Here is a 17,690-nt window from a genome sequence, read left to right on the forward strand (position 1 = left end):
TAAACACATCAGACAGCATTACACGAACAAAATGGTTTTTTATTAGGAAATGGTATGTAAAGTAGCAACACAGCTAGTAATGACCGACATGGACACTTGTATCAATCAGCGCTCTCAACAAATCAAAAAGGTACATAAAATGAAAGGAGTAGAGCACTAGTCTGACTCCTTCATCCCATCAGGGTCAAGCAGTTTCAGAGGCAAATCGGTGAAGAACCACCACCCATTAGCGTTTCCATATCTCCACAAGTGCTCGTCATAGAAGCTGCACACCTGTGTGATTTGTCAAGACTTGTGGTTTCCCTGTAGAATTGTGACGTGGTCGTGATACCATAACTTGAGTGCCACAAGCAAAAGTCGATCGATGTAATCGCCCATGAAGAGGTAGTTGGCATCTGGCAAGTTTCTGCCAAAACGAAGTACAAGGAGCACAATATGCACACAAGACAAGATCAGCGGTCCAGATTACAAGAATAAACAGGAACGCACAAATTGACCATGAATATCCCCGCACACAGTTACTGGGCATCGGTCCCCTGGCAATCTCAACTTCCTGCAAGCCAAGTCAGAAGCCGGCAATGAGGACTAGGAAAAACTTACTGCACGGCATCGTAAATGTCTCTCACAACCACGGGCACCAGCTTGAGGTATCAGGTGTGGTGGTTGCTGATGTCAGTAGTGATGGCCAGGTCTGGTCCTGAACCACGGTTCGAACCCGAACTGTTTCGAACCTGACCGAAGTCCGGTTCAAAGTTCTGGCAATAGGGAGAACCGAACTGTCGGTCCACGGTTCGAGGACTTGTAGAATTCTTGAACCGCAGGCGCAGTGCAGCTGTGCTCGTGACACGCTGTGTGTGATGCGTTCGGGTCATCATGTATCATTTTGGGGCTGCATGGGACTACGATCGTGTTGCTGGTGTATTGGTGGTTGGTGGGTCCGCTGTATTGGTGGTGACTGTGCTGGGAGGAGCTGGCAGGTGCTAGGCTGCTGCTTGGTGTGTATGAACACGTGATTGGTGGACCGGTGGGTACAAATCCAGGTGGGAGGCCTGGAGGTAAGTTTGAATACATTGTGCTACCTGTAGGTGGTATAGGCACCCTCGACAGTGTCACATGTGCTGGTGATGGAGAATACAACAATGGTGGTGGTGGTGGTGTATGGACATGGTTGATGAGGAAGAGATGTGGTGTGGTGGTGATTTGGAACTTGAGACAAAATTTCAAACTCGAGATCATGTGAGAGAATAAACAAACACAAATATTTCACACGGTGACATTGTTTATTTGTTGATGCTATGTTGTCTTCATTAGTGATTTCTGTTCTTACGATCTGGCTGCGCAAATTCTTCATGTTTGAGCGCTTGTGTATCATTTCAATATAATCCCAATACAACTCGATTACTCGACTTACAGGGGTCTTCTTTGTTACACCATCCTTGACCCCCCTCAGAAACCAACAATACTTGTTTGGTGGTTGGACCTGGAAAGATGAGCATCAGAGTCGAGATTTGAGAGTGCGATGGACGAGGGATGGTGCATAGTGTCCACCTGATACCAAAATTTGGTGACACAGCCCAATGAGATTGGACAACCAAGACTGTTCTTGAGGACTATAACACATTTGGGTTGAACTCATGCATAGATAGACATACATTTTCAATATTCAGATAATTCTTGCTAATTCTCACTAATTCTTGTCCATTTCGAAATAATTTCATCTTGCAGCCATGTTATTATCAAATTGGTTCCTAAACACAAGTAATTAGATAGAATTTAACAAATTTTAAAAATTACCTCAATTTAGCCCAGGAGGGTTTTCCTGATGAACGAAAGGGAGGTTCACAACTCTGAAGCATCAATTGACATGAAAATATAAAGCTTTACAATGCTTTATCTAATTGCAAAATTTACATGATATCTGTCAGAATGATACTACCTGGAGTAAGTTAGACAGAACTACCAAAAGCACCAGCATGACAGATTGCCTGCAACAATCTGCCATTTTGTCACCAGCACCAAATTATTCTCATCCTCAGCACTCATTTTGTGAAGCAAATTAATTTCATTTATATTTAAATACTATATATGTAGTTACAGGACAAAAAGAAAACAGGGAAAGATAGTGGAGAGATGAATGAAAGGAGGGACCAAGGCCAGCAAGGAACCACGAGAAAAGGCCAACAAGGAACCACAAAAAAAGGCCAGGAAGGAGCCATGAGGAAAGGAAAGGAAAGGACCACTATGAACAGCCAGAGGAAGGAACCATGAGGAAAGGATGGACCACCACAAACGGCCAGGAAGGAACCACAAGGAAAGGAAGGGCCACCACAAACGGCCAGGAAGGAACCACAAGGAAAGGCCAGGGAGGAACCACCACAAATGACCAAGGAGGTACCACAAGGAAAAGGCCAGGGAGGGACCACCACAAATGGGAGGAATGAAGATGCTGAGTTGAGAGGTGGTGGTAGTAGCGGTGAAAGAAGGATTGAAAGGAACTTGCGTGAAAATTTCCGTCCTGCGCAAACAATGACAAATCAATTTCAACCACTTGCGCTGGTCACATGATTTGAGGTTGTCCGAAAATTCTAAGGTAAAATTTAAGGCTAAGGTGATAGTCACGTGCATGATCTTGGATGACATTGTAATTCACGCAATGTTTGAACCGATCTATATAGTTTTGTAAGTCAAACATAAATGAGGTAATATGATGTTGCTCAACAAATGGTACCTAATTACACTATCATACCTCGCTGGTTAAAACTCTCATAAGAATATAAATTAGGTTACAAGTGCTAACAGTTCTTTCCACGATAAAGTCTTATATCACTTGGTAGTTTAAAACATAAATGAAGGGATATGGTATGAGTCAACAAATATAACTTAACCATGCTATTGCATATTGATTGCTGCAATGGCGCAATGTTGTAATCTTGTCGCGAACTCCTCATGGTAAAATGAATTTTCAGAGATTCATGGCTATCTACTGATAACTAATATTTATTGCCATATACATAGGTATATTCAGCCATAGCATAACAATATCATCTTATACTTCCCATGGCTACAAAATCAAGGACTCATGAATTCACTGATGACTAATGAGACTTAGTTACATTGTTCTCCTAGGTACTTAAGCTCGTACAAAGAGTTCTTACTAGAAACTGAGATTTACATTGTTCTCCTAGCGTCCGCACATCTACTGCCCGAATATCATCTCTTCATGTTCTAGGTTAGCCAAGGCACGAGGCTAACAAAGAAGTTAGTCTATGGGTAAAGAGTTTGTAGCACCCTGTTATGACTCCAAGCTACATCAGTAAACTCCTATGTACTGTACAGTGTCCAAGGGGGACAGCTTGGTCCCTTTTGGACATAGACTCAAAGAAGCACATGATGTAGAGACTCGTGCCTCTCATTGGGTGATATGGCAGTTTTCACTAGGGAGTACATGGCACGAACTTGTAGCATCACTCTGCATGCTATCTGCAGCTATTCCTATATGAGGCGCAGCTTTCACGCGCAACGCGCCACATGCGCGCACACTTCCCGCGCTTCACGATGTATATGCGCGTGCGCTTTCCCGCGCTTGAGCGCCCTATAGCGCCCGCCATCCGGAAGCATCCATCCACTGTCCACCAAGTTCTCTAGTGCGTGTATTTCCATTTGCCCTTATTTGCATATCATACCACCTTTATTCTTATCATGGACCCTTACTTACATATATCTTTACATACCTCACTTGGTAGCGCTTCGGCTCCGCATGACAGCGCTTAGGCACCGTATATAAGCGCCAGCAGTACATAATATTACTCACCTAACTCACTTTCCACTTGACCTCCCACTTACCCACTTACTACCGAGCAGAATATAGTTGCAATCTATTCTTTGGCACCTCGTCTCTCAGCTTGCATCTCTCACCTCATCTAATATCTAATCATCACTTAAGCAAACTCACTCTTACTCTCTCTCATTTCCGCTCATGCGCGCGCACCTTCGCTTTCCCGCGCCTCGTCGCGCGCACCTGTGCTTTTCCGCGCTCCACATTAGCCAACCAGTAGCGCCTTCAGCGCCTACTACCAGATCCTTGCTGCACTCGCTTCCCCTTTAGGGTTGAACACACTTGTTGTCTCAAGTATAGCAGACTAGGCAACGCGCGACCTCACAACATTATAGATACAGTCAGGAGCCTCATTTGTTCCTCTCTGTATTGTTGTTTCTACAACGGTTCTGTTGCACTCTGCACAGATGGTCCAGCAACTCACTCGTGCACAGGACTCATGCTAAAATATGTTACTACTACTAGTATACTAGATATTATTGATCACACGCTGATACCAGAATAAGATGCAAATTAGATCATATTGATAACACGTTAGTAAAAGATCAACATAATAAAACACAGTAACAGATGTATGCAGATATACACGAATAGGAGGTATGCCGGATAAAGCAGCATCAGAGCGGGAATACGTGGAATGTTCAATCAAGAATAATCTGGAGGTGGTCGTGTCTCGACTCTATGGCACCATCAATCTTCGATCTTCAAACTTTCAGTCCTGTATGAATGAAATTAGTATCATAATTTTTGAACAAAATCAATTCCTTACCACCCCACTTGGGCCCATTCCCAGAGCTGCGCTAACAGGATAGGGCCATGATAATGATCCTTCAGAATATCCTTCAGCGACTGGAGTATTTTGCGGTAAATAGGGTCATATTCCTTCGTGGTAAATTTTGGGTAGTATTTTCCATTACTGTTTTTTCTGAGACCGTCAAGGATACAATTGAACTGTGATAAAAAACAAAATGAAAGTCCATATGTCATAATGTTAGTTACTAGTAGAGGAAAAGTACCACGGCGCCAACCAGAGCCAAGCATGATAAGGGTAGCTGGTTTCGGAAAATGTCTGTTCGCCTCTGTGCGATTCGATACAGTCCAGTATAAGAGAAAGCGGTAACACCTTCCCGAAGTGCTGGATGTGCAAAGTTTCTTGTTTTTCCCTTGCATTCTTCCTTAGTATAGTCCAGGTTGGGGATCGTCCACTCACCATATTGTCAACTCCATGGCATAAGAAGAGTGAATTCGCAAGTAATGCAGCAGCAGCTTTTTCGATCCACTCTGCACACAGTTGAGCGGGAACTGAAGGCGGGGGAATGAGTGAGTATTGTACAGGTGCAATGCTCATAACAGACTTCTTCAAGTCAGATCGCCAAGTGGCGAGGTCGTTGTATAACTAGTATAGATCCCAATAAATCAGCGAGGCCTTGATGTGATGAATAAAAACATACCAGCCAAGCCATGTTAGGCTTTTGCTGTGGCCAAATCCCTGTATTGCAGTATCAAAATGTATCAGTTCAAAAAATGAATGAGTGCTTACCAGCCTCGAATTGTTTACCTTCCTGATCCCATGCGACCAAAACTGCAACCAGAACTTCGGTGACAGACACTGGTAGATCTTTGACCAGGGTGGGAAATGGATTCTGCAATGCATGTTCCATGTGACATTCTCCTTTAGCATCCTCAAGAAAACTTTTCCAGCGCGGCCCGTACCAGGTGATTTGAGTGGGCTTTGGTCCATCATTGGGTTCCTTTGATCTTTTGATTCTAGAATGCTGAGTAGGCTTGTTGGACTCTGTTACTTGATGCAGGAGCTCCAGGGTGTCGGGGTCAGGCAGTTGGGGCTGCCTGTTTTTATTGTGGTGGTGCTTCAAGACATCCTAGGGCTTTGAGGCGATGGCCAATAAAAAAACCATGAGCTTCATTTGTTTTAATAGAAATACTGTCTCCTCACCTCAGCATCTTGTAGCTGTTGCCTTCCTTGCATGCTATCTGGAAGGCCCTTGAGACTCCATTCCAGGTTGCCTTGCGGAGTTAGCCACCCCACCAAGGCTCACTTGGGTTGCCATGTCATCCTCATCGCAGGAGAATGTAAATTCAAAATAAGGCGTAAGACAACGACTTGGAGGGAGGCAGGTATGCAAAAGGGGCTCTTCCCTGGAAAATCCTGTGAATTCATATCAATCAAGTAGTTTCAACAATGAGAGTAAAGGCAATCAATTCTCCTTCATGCAGGAGAGTTGGTACCATATGGTGTCAATGCCACAGTAGAATGAGAGTCATAAGTGCAAGAATGTTACCTGGATGGTCGCTGTGACATCTACCAACCTCCCCCCAACCAATCTCCTGCTCTCTCATCTCTCCCTCTGGGCCTGCATTCTGCTCATCTCCATCATCTGGGTCATCTCCATCGTCTTCATCATTTTCATCATCTTGCATCATCTTCATCGTCCTCCCCATCTTCTTCATCAGTGCTGCTATGTATGTACTCCAGTAGATTGAAACTCGGCCCCGCCAGTGTTGGCATCACGCAACACTGGGTCCAGGTTTCATTCTAAAAAGCCAGTAGTCAGTGGTGCTACTGAATGGGCTGCAGTATGACCAATACCAGTATTCTTGGTAAACTTTTTGGGAATGTTCCTGCCAACAGCATCATACAGATTGTTTAGATTTGGCTCAGGAGGGATGATAGGCGAGTTGTCATCGAATCCAAACCTAGCTCCTTGTTGATGCAATGAGAAACACAGCGGCTGTAAGGGCTCCACAATACTGCATGGCTCAGAGGTGTCTGGAACACTGGTGTAAGGTGGTGGAACTGCCGGAATGTGAACTATCAGCACAAGTAATAAGGCCCCTATGTGACAAACCTTTGAACAAATTTTTTGGCCTTTGCGACTACGAGTCAGTTCTGGAGCCTGAGGGTTGATGGGGATGTTGGGACCGAGCAATGTTGAGCCCTTGTGTTGGTTGGTTCAAGATGGAGCCTTGAGCAAAGCACCTATCTTTTCTAACTGTGCAGCCATACCTCCTGTTCCTGCTTTGGACCACACAGGATGCCGAGGAGCGTCAGTACCTGCCGTGTCTGCATGGACCAGACCAAGAGATACAAGGGGCATACTGGATGCTTTGACACTGGTCTCTTGTGCCCGTGACTTCTTTGCTACGTTCTTGGTACTAGTAGCATCTGAACCTTTACACTTCATTGGCCTTTTCTTTTTAGGGCTAGCAAAGGCACAAGGTGTTACAGTTCTATTCTTTTTCACATCTTCATGCTATCACATATGCTTACTCATCATTCCATGGTATTCTATTACATTCTATCGTATGATTCTCTTTCTCTTTTTCCTATTCGCTATTCATATTCAAGCTCCGCTTCAATACCTTTATATATACTTCACTTTCTATGCTTTGTATCTTTAACTTGACCTACGCAGACCAGGGCCTGCAATCTAGCTTCATCTTCATTAGAACATTGGCTTTACTTGAATCTTTGAATGTTAAGACATCTAACCAATGCCAAGCATAACAAAACGTCAAGTTACTCTTTACACGCGCTGTTTTTTAAAAACGTAGTGCATGAACCAGAAAACCACGACGTCTCACTCCACCATTTGCCCACCAGGTTTTACCTGGAGCGACTTGAGACAGACTTTTGTGAAAACAGAAGACAAAGAAACTTGGACCCTAGCTGAGTGGAGGACTTTCTATGATAACCTCGCACCTGTAGGAGAACACTGGAACTTTTGGACCCAGCAATATGAACCCATCAAACCAATCCCTCCCAAACCAGAAACACCCATTCCCCCCCAACGACACCGACTCAGACGATGAAGACATGCCTAAAGAAATCGGCTCTCTCCCTGAAGCCTTCAATGTGTCATATCCCGCATTCCGGACCAACATCCAACGACGTTCCCACGCCTCATCTGGACCTCTGGACCTCCTTTCCATGTCTCCAGACCCAATCCTCTATCCGTCCGGATCCCTGTACTCCTGCATCTGATATCCGGATGCCAGATCTGATATCCACATCTCCGGATCTCCGGATCCGACCTATCTGTCATGTCCGAACTCAAACCTTAAATCAGCGCCCATCCCCTTATGGTAATCACCTGTCTCCGGACTTCCGAATATCCAGATCCGACCCACGTCTATCTTCCATGCCTTTTCCCTTTGTACATTCCTTCTCAAGTTAGGCTAACTCATTTTCCGTACCTCATTTCATTTCCGCCTTTATTTTCCTATGTCCTCATCTCCGTCTTCATTTACTATTTTCCGATAGACTAGTGTTTGACTTTTCTATACCCTCCATCCACAGCCTCGCATAGCTTTGGACTGCGCTGACTGATTCTCCGTTAAAGTCCTCCATAGTATATAAACCCTGTAAAGTCTCTATACTTCCTCAGTCTGAATATTACACATATTAGTCCTTGCACTAGCCTTCACCCTAAGTCCTCGTAACAGTTCTAGTCCTCCGACTTAGTCAATATCCATCTCAGGCCTAGGGAGGTATTCCCTAGGCCGGAGCTCCGCTCCTCCGCTCCTCCACTCCTCGGATCCTCTGATCCACCATTCCTCCAAGTTTCCGGAAGTTCCTCCAGACCTATTCTGCTTCGGACTTTGTCCTTGCAGCCTTTCCTCTGTTTGCTTCTACTCAGGACAAGTCCTGAGTAGCCATTACACATATCCCTGTCAGGACGAAACTCCATCGTAATTTCCGGAACTTTCCCGCACTCGTCCGGAAAGTCCTTCCGAAGTTTCCCATGCTCCTCCGGAAGTCCTTCAGACTTCACTGGACTTCCTCCGGACTTCATTCTGAAGTTAAGGGCACATACTTGGGTAAGGGACGCAGCGCACGAGCTGAAGCCAAGCCCCTTGGAATCAGTCCTACCCTTTGTGCATGGTCTTAACACAATGGCGACACCCGCAAGGCAACCAGATGGTCCCTGCAGATGGAGGCATACATTGCCCTGAACAAAGAAGTATATAACGAGGATAAGAAGAAGATCATCCTCGTCCTCAGCAGAATGACGAAGGGAGAAGCAGCTAAGTGGGCAGAAGGAGAACTGAAATGCGCCACTACTGGAACCACCGGCTTCGGAACATACGAAGCATTCTCCAAGAAATTCAAAGCAATGTTCTACCCAAAGAACATCCAAGACACTGCCATGAGAAGAATTTCCACCCTCAGGCAAACCGGCAGCATAGCCGCCTATGCATCCCTATTCTGCACCATCCTCACCGACACCGGCATCACCAAAGAGGCATCAAAGATTTTATTCTTCAGAACCGGACTCAAACGTGAGATCACCTCCACTATCCTCACCTTCGACACCATCCCCCCCACCATCGACACATGGCTAGATAAAGCCCTCAATGTAGAAGTAAGATGTACATTCCTTGCTCCCCCCGCATTTTCCAAATGGAAGGATCCCTACGCTATGGATATTGATAAGATGGAGGCAGGAGAAGATGATGACGGTGAGAAAAGTACAAGGAAGACTTACCTCATGCCTCAAGAGTGTGAATGCAGGAAGAAAGGCGGCCTCTGCTTCAAATGTGGCAAGAAGGGCCTTATCAAAGACTGCCCGAACCACCCCACGGTAACATCTGCTAGAAAGACCCAAACTAACTCTGCATCTAGCTCCGACAAGGGGGATGCCGAATATCAGGAGTTTTTGGAATGGAAGGTGTTTAAAGCACGCCAGGTAAAGAAATTGAAGAAAAAAGAAGAATCTGAAGATGAGGATTTCTAGAACAGAGATCTGCACCAGTGTCAGAATCTCCATGAGTAGGACTTTTAGTACAGAGCATTGGCGATCGTAATTCTATGCATATTCCACTCACCATCTGCTCCACTAAAACCACAGAAACCACTGAAGCAGCCGCCTTGATAGATTTGTACTCTGAAATTTGATATGAACTCATAAACTCGATAAGCCCATACCCGTATGAAACGTGGATGGCACGCTCAACAAAAATGGAAGAATCACACGGTACTGTAATCTATCCTTCCTTGTCCATAAAATTCCCATGCAAACGCGCTTCCTTATCACCTCCCTGGGAGGGGAAGACGCAATCCTGGGAATGAGTTGGCTAAAGAAAGAAAACCCAGATATTGATTGGACCTGAGAAGAAGTCCACTTATGCGAACAAAGCATCAAACCAACCATCAAAGAGGTTGAAGACGAAGACACCTATTCAGACACACAGAAAGGTACTGATGAGGAGTGGGATCCTTCTAATGAAACCACTCCAGAATCCTTTTCCACCGAAATCCCTGACCTCCTACCCACGGAAGATGACGCTGACAAAACAAATGTTATAGAGCCCGACAAGGTTTTAATCACCTACATCAAAGGTGAACACGTCTTCGGAACATTCTCCATGGAAGTATCTGAACCACCCCTTACTGATGAACATATTCCATCAGATCACTGGCATTACTCAACACACAGCACATTATTACGGAAAGCGGCTAACACATCTCAACTTCTCGCTCAAGAATTTGCGAAACCCATTAAGAAAACTTTTGAAGAACTCGTTCCCGAGTCATTTCAAAAATATCAAGACGTATACAGAGAAGTAGCCAATGGAACTCTACCATCGGAACAGAAATTCAACCACAAAATTGAACTCAAGAACTCTTTCGAACCATGTAGGTGTAAAATCTACCTGCTCAACCCAGCAGAAGAAAAGGCCATGAACGACTTCATCGATGAACACCTCGCCAAAGGAACCATTATACCCTCCAAATCACCGCAATCATCTCCATTCTTCTTCATAGGAAAGAAGGATGGTTCCCTCCAACCATGCCAAGATTATCGCTATCTAAATGATCACACAGTTAAGAACAACTTCCCATTACTGCTAGTATCAGACCTTATAGATAAACTCAAGGACGCCAAGATATTTACGAAAATGGACATCAGATGGGGCTATAATAATGTATGTATGAAGAAAAGCGATCAATGGAAAGCAGCATTTGCCACTGCCCGCGGACTCTTCGAACCGACGGTAATGTTCTTTGGCATGTGCAACTCCCCAGCAATGTTCCAATCCATGATGAATGATATATTCGGTGATATGATCCAAGAAGGATGGGTAATTATTTATATGGACGACATCCTGATTTTCTCTAATGATTATGAAACTCACCAAAAACGAACACACAGAGTACTACTTTGACTTCACGAACACTGTCTTTACCTAAAACCAGAAAAATGCACATTCAACGTAATGGAGATTGACTACCTGGGCATGATCATTCACCCAGGATCGGTAACTATGGATCCAGCTAGATTAAAAGGCATCTCCGAGTGGAAAATTCCCACACAGGTAAAAGATGTCCGATCATTCCTCGGCTTCACTAACTTTTATAGATGATTCATCGCCGACTATTCCACGATAGCACAACCCTTAATTGACTTAACAAAGAAAGACAAACCCTACTAATGGACGAAAGAACGAAACAAAGCTTTTGAAAAGCTCAAAACAACATTCACTAAGGCACTGATTCTTCAGATCCCACATAAACATGCCCCATTTGCAATCGCAACCAACACATCACTTTATGCTACCGGAGCAGTGCTCCTACAAAAAGACGATAACGGAAACTGGTTACCTTGTTCTTATCTCTCTCAATCCTTTAACCCCGCTGAACATAATTATCAAATCTATGACAGAGAACTCTTGGCCATTGTCAGAGCCCTCAAAGCTAGGCGACACTATCTTATAGGATCCCCTTATCCTGTGACCGTGCACACTGACCATAAAAACCTCCAATATTTCAGAGACGTACAAGACCTGAACAGACGCCAAGCATGATGGCAAACTTTCCTTTCACAATTCGACCTTCGTATTCAACATGTACCAGGAAAAGACTTAATCATTCCTGATTTATTATCTTGTAGAGCGAATCACCTTCTGGTTGACGGCGATGAAAAGGATAATATTTCTATTCAACTTCTTCCAGATTCCATGTTCGTTAAAACTATTGACACTTCTCTTATGGACAGATTATGTATCTCTTCATCTATCGACCCTGTAGTACAGACAGCGCTAAAGGCGCTTACGGACCCAGAAACCCTGCCCCCACTCTGCTTGGCTCTTTCCGACTGGAAATTGAGCAACAGTATTCTCTTATATAAAGGACTCACCTACGTACCTCCCGGCGAGATTCACCACAAACTCACTTCTCTCCATCACGACTCCCTTACTGCAGGACACCCCAGACATTTTAAAATACAAGAACTCCTATCTCGCAACTACTGGTGGCTGGGTCTTGCGACCTTTGTCAAGAACTATGTAGAAGGATGTAGTATCTGCCAACAGAACAAAGTCAACACTCACCCTTCTCACCCACCACTCATTCCTATTCCCGCTCCTATTTCCAACCGACCCTTCGCTCACTGCTCGGTTGATCTTATCATGGACTTACCCTTATCTGACGGTTTCGACTCCATCATGGTCGTGGTTGACCATGGACTTTTGAAGGGGGTAGTTTTCACCCCTTGTCTCAAGACTATAGACTCCAAAGGAGTCGCAAACATTTTCTTCTCTAAAGTGTTTTCTAGATACAGACTTTACAATAAACTTATATCAGACCGCAGACCCCAATTTGCCTCTAGATTCCAACTCGAACTCGGAAAACTCCTTGGATACAAAAACTCTCTTTCCACCGCCTTTCACCCTCAGAGTGATGGAGAGACTGAACGAGTAAACCAAGAACTCGAAGTCTACCTTCGGATCTTCTGTGCCAATGACCAGACAGGTTGGGCCACCATGCTTCCACTCGCTGAATTCATCCATAACTCCCAACATCACTCCGCACGCGGCACTTCCCCATTTTATCTTATGATGGGCTATCATCCGAAACACCTTCCCGATTCACATCCTAAATCTGACATTCCTAATATTGAACAACACCTCCTTATGCTAAACAAAGCACACAATGAAGCACTAGCTGCTCATGAACTTGCACATAACACCATGTGTCAACGAATCACGTCCAAATTCATACCATTTTTTATAGGCGATAAGGTATGGCTTGAAGCCAAAAACCTTCATCTCAGATATCCTAATTGGAAGCTCGCTCTGAAACATGAAGGACCTTTCACTATCCTCCAAGTCCTCTCACCCATCACATATAAATTAAAACTCCCTAGTCAATGGCGCATTCATCCAGTATTCCATGCCACCCTCCTCTCTCCTTACAAAGAAAACGACATACACGGTCCCAACCATATCCCTTCACCACCAGATATCATAGATGGAGAAGAAGAATATGAAATTGAGGCCATTATTGGTCATCGTGGTACGACACGTTGTCGTTCCTATCATGTGAAATGGAAATGTTTCCCGAGTTCCGAGAATGAGTGGATGACAGAAGAACAATTGGGTAACACTTCAGACATTCTATCTTTTTACAAACGATCACATTGGCTCTAATATTTTGTAGTAATCTGGGCTTACTACCCTTAAAACAGGGGTAATGTTACAGTTCCATTCTTTTTCACATCTTCACGCTATCACATACACTTACTCATCATTCCATAGTATTCTATTACATTCTATCGTATGATTCTCTTTCTCTTTTTCCTATTCGCTATTCATATTCAAGCTCCGCTTCAATACCTTTATATATACTTCACTTTCTATGCTTTGTATCTTTAACTTGACCTACGCAGACCAGGGCCTGCAATCTAGCTTCATCTTCATTAGAACATTGGCTTTACTTGAATCTTTGAATGTTAAGACATCTAACCAATACCGAGCGTAACACGAGGAGGCATGACTGCAACAAAGAAGCAGAAAGAAAAAATGGGTAAAGAAACAATCCAAGACTCACCTGTATTTATATGATGCCTGTCCTCTTGAGATTTATTGGAAATTTTTCTAAGCAAGTGACTTGAGGTGTATCGAGAGTAATATTCAGACATGTGTCTTATTTGACTCAAATGCCAAGATGACGGTGTAAGGAAAGGATAATATCATGTCCTAAGCGATGTGAGGCAGGTATCAGGCGCGTCAGGCGCATGTTGAACTTAAAGTGTTAAGCATGTGTTTGGGTACAAAGACATATTAATGATTACCGCTACTACTAGTAAGACAAAACCTTGAGTGCAAATGATGCTACTAGTACCAAGAAAACATGGAGAGTACAACCACCACGCTAACACAAGATCGAGAAAAGAGTAACTTATGAAGGTCAAGGTTCCTTCGACCATATGAGTCTACCACGAGTATCAGCCGCTTTCGTCTTCTGCTTCTGCTCTCTTCCGCTTTAAGTTAGCCAAATGCATGGAGATAGGTGACTCTGTTCTGATAGATGACTCCCGCTTGGCAATGTGCTTCAAGTGTTTGACAAGATCATTAAGACCAACAGCAAATTTCTTGAGGTTCTCCTTAGTGGATGAGAACAAAGAGATGCCTTCCGGAAGAGCAGCGAGATGATGCTCTAGCATATCAAGAATGCTGTCAAAAGTCACCTGTATCTCCATGTTGTATTTTAGCAATGTACACCACTCTTTCACCAGGGGGATCAGGTTGGCAAAATATGGGTGAGATTGATTGATGATACAGGCTTCCTCAGATGAAACCGCCAAAAAATAGACTTTTTTTAACTTGCAGGCATTTAGGTCTAGGGTCATCCAGCTATCTGGTAATATCTCATGTGGTGGGTCCTTTGCAGGCTCTTGACGCTCCTCACCATGAGGGCTGCTGTATTTGATGCAAATGTAAATGAACATGTAAAAGAGAGACTCAAGGTCGTCCGCATAGCTTTGTGATACTCGAGATATTGGCAGCATGGGTGTGTTGGAGGATGATTTTCTAGATTGTTGCTTTGTAGCTTGTGCCTGTAGATACACAACCTGGGCAAGAAGCCTGCATGACATAAAAGGAATTGTACCCTGATAAACGAGTCAACAGAGCTCTATGCATTTAAGGGATGTATTTACTGTGCCACCTATAGTATTCACCATTTTCAGAAATGAATACTGTGAACTCCCAGTCAATCAACAGCCCTCTGCTGTCATCCAGTTCATCTACAATCATCGCATTGTAGAGACTACAATTGCGATGCAAAACATTGCACTCTGATACTGCCGTACATTGGACTATGATCCAAGACATTTAACCTAAGACTCGTGCTCAACAAATTAAAGGCTCACTGATAACAATGTCCCTAAGTGCTTTCACAAACTCCCTGAGCATTCGGAACTCAGTAAGGGGGTGGGCGCATGGCTCCATGACAAGGCGAACGTGGGTATGATAGGTACTGAGGGTGCTCGCAGTGTCTGCAACATCTGGATGACAATATTCTTTCGTTCTATCGACCTTTCCATCCGACCTTTCAACCATCCAGTAATCCACGAGTTTTGGAACACCAGGAATGCTGTGCATTGCCTCTAACATCTTGATCTCGTTCATGACCTTGTCCTGGTCGCCCTGAACCCAGTGATCTTTGATTATAAACTCTTGCTTGTCCAAACTGACAAGATAACAAACGGTCCCAGGACCAACAAGGCCCTTTGTCATAAAAAGAATCTTTTGGATGGTGTATATCTTATCATTGATGCGGATCTTGCCACATGGTTCTGCAGGCGATTCAGGGGTATGGGGATACTGGGAAGGATGAGGTGTAGCACTAAAACTAGAATCATCTCCCCCCACAGGAGCTTGAGATGCGAGGTTCAACAAGAGAGCGCTAGTGGCTTCAAGGGGTGGAAGTGGAAGTGGAAGATGGGGGGAAGATGAGGAAGGCAAGGAAGGCAAGGGAGACAAGGGAGGGATGGAATATTCTTCTCTCGAGTTGTGAGAAAAGTCGTGAAGAGGCATTGGTTTGTGCTTGAGGGCGCCACTAGAGGGTCCTTCCTGGAGATCCTCAGGGAATGCATCAAGAGATGGTGCGATCGATGTGTCACAAGTAGTATTGGCTTGAGCAGGAAGGTTTTTGAATGGATGGCAGCCAGGCATAGGACTACCAAAGACAACAGTAGCAATAATTTGGGCAAATGTGTTAGGCTGGTGGTTAATGCTACAGTAGGGAGACACGATGCCACTGGAATGGTCGTACAATAAGACTCTAAGGTCATTATAGCCACTGGTGAAGGATAAAATGAGTGTGAAGCATCTCCAGGGCTGATTGCTCAGCAATAGATATGCTTGAGTGTCTGCAGCTCTCACAAGCCGCTGTGCAGGCTTGTAGCTGCTGACCGTCAACTCAGCACAGACCCTGATGTTGCCCCACTTCAGCTTTATATCATCAGACAAGACGAGATCCGATTTGCGCCTGATTTTGGTGCCTTCTGTGGGAGTCATTGAATGAGCTGCACTCCATATTTGAGTTGCAGATGGTGTGAGCAGTTTCGGCTGTGATTCAGCCATGGAGGTAGCGACAGCATTGATGAATGTAGTGAATATTTCTTTGTGGGTGCTTTTCTCGACACCTGGCAAAGGGATGCAGTCTTCTGCTACACCACCACCGTTAGGATACAATAGCGGAAGCCCCCAGTTCCAAAGCCCTGCATTGGTATCATACAATGGCACCATATCATCTGGGCTGTTTAGGCAAAATGTGTTGTTGATGTGTTTGTTGTGATATATGATTTTACTGAGTTTGATTGTGAGTTTGGCTACCAATGGAATAGGGACTGTGAAAGGTTTGAACATGAGGGGGAGTAAGTGGCCTAGCGAGTCCTCCTCAGGTTGAGGTTCGGTTGTAACTGATTGATCAAGTTCAATGGAGGTCAATTTGTTCATAGTAGAGATGTCATTGAGTTCAGGGAGTGATGCTAGTTTGATTCCATCACCAACTGTTCTATAAAAGGATGCCATTTTGACAGGTAGGCACTCAGTGCTTCAGCAAGAAGAAAAGTGAGACAGCAGAGGGCTTATCGCTGCCACATAGCAACTAAAGATATCCTAGACTGATACAAAAGTAGAAAGAAAAATGCATAAAAGGCATAGAACAGAACATTGGGCCTATCGTGCTACATTGAAAGAGGGAAAAATGTGTTTTTGTCCCAGTACCTATTAAGCCAGAATTCTGATGAGTGTTCAGTGCTGTTATACGGGGTGAGACAATTGTCTGCACTTGCACCAAAGCGAGGGACAACATTAATGGGCGCCCTGAACTGAGTGACTGGAATGATATCACCAATCCGAGTCCTGTTCGACCGCTTCGCCCTCTTGAGCAAATGTAACCTCATAGCTGGTTCATGATCGCCAATATCAAATCATTGCACATAAGTGAGGAAGTGATCCTTTCACGACCATTCTGCGCCCCTCTTTCCAATTGGACACATAATAAGCCTGATTTGAGCAATGCTATGACCTAGATATTCAATGAGATAAGGTTCAGCATGACAGCAAGACATAATGACTCACCACAAAGACCATCAGCAGGCCATGAGTACCTGTTAAGAATGTGCTCAAGGGTCGGATCCGAAGGGCTTGGCTTCAGCTTGTGCGCTGCGCCCCTTACCCGAGTACGTGCCCCTAACTTCCGAGGGTTGTCGAACAATGTCCGAAGGTTACCAGACGATGTCCGGAGGGTGTCGGGCAATGTCCGGAGTCCGATGTCCGATGCGCGGGAATTCCAGCAGACATTCGGAAACAAGAGATAAGATTAATCCGGACGAAGTCCGAACTAGAAAGGAAACAGCGGAGGACTAACAGAGGCAGAGGCAGAGGTGACAAGTCTATAGGAGTTGATCCTAAGACGAGCGGAGGTCGACGAGAGAGAAACTCAAGTCGGACGGAGGAGAGAATGAGCAGAGTCTAAGATGATATTCCAACTAAGGATGTACATAGATTCTACAGGGTTTATATACTACTGAGGACTTATCGG

General features: G+C 44.5%; 4 protein-coding genes across 4 annotated transcripts; all 4 read right to left on the reverse strand.

Annotated features, from left to right (window-relative positions):
* Positions 1-288: 288 nt before the first annotated feature.
* Positions 289-531, reverse strand: HD556DRAFT_1485628 (uncharacterized protein; the record flags this gene model as incomplete). Its single annotated transcript, XM_041308711.1, has 1 exon — positions 289-531. A coding segment is annotated over one exon (243 nt), but the record flags the coding sequence as incomplete, so codon positions are not given.
* Positions 532-4,525: 3,994 nt separating this feature from the next.
* HD556DRAFT_1445129 (uncharacterized protein) lies at positions 4,526-6,304 on the reverse strand (the record flags this gene model as incomplete). The annotated part of the gene is made up of 9 exons (XM_041306884.1): positions 4,526-4,553; positions 4,605-4,786; positions 4,852-4,998; positions 5,046-5,231; positions 5,287-5,324; positions 5,376-5,715; positions 5,790-5,837; positions 5,893-6,002; positions 6,160-6,304. 9 exons carry the CDS (start codon positions 6,302-6,304, stop codon positions 4,526-4,528), a joined length of 1,224 nt encoding a protein of 407 aa, XP_041158537.1.
* Positions 6,305-14,082: 7,778 nt separating this feature from the next.
* HD556DRAFT_1445132 (uncharacterized protein) lies at positions 14,083-14,733 on the reverse strand (the record flags this gene model as incomplete). Its single annotated transcript, XM_041306885.1, has 1 exon — positions 14,083-14,733. The coding sequence occupies one exon, from the start codon at positions 14,731-14,733 to the stop codon at positions 14,083-14,085; it is 651 nt and encodes a 216-aa protein (XP_041158538.1).
* An 82-nt stretch (positions 14,734-14,815) lies between these two features.
* HD556DRAFT_1219834 (uncharacterized protein) lies at positions 14,816-15,109 on the reverse strand (the record flags this gene model as incomplete). Its single annotated transcript, XM_041296771.1, has 2 exons — positions 14,816-14,955; positions 15,010-15,109. Coding segments are annotated over 2 exons (240 nt in total), but the record flags the coding sequence as incomplete, so codon positions are not given.
* Between the last annotated feature and the right edge of the window lie 2,581 nt (positions 15,110-17,690).

The sequence above is a fragment of the Suillus plorans genome (assembly GCF_016647745.1).
Source record: "Suillus plorans strain S12 chromosome Unknown HD556scaffold_41, whole genome shotgun sequence".
Lineage (NCBI taxonomy): Eukaryota > Fungi > Basidiomycota > Agaricomycetes > Boletales > Suillaceae > Suillus > Suillus plorans.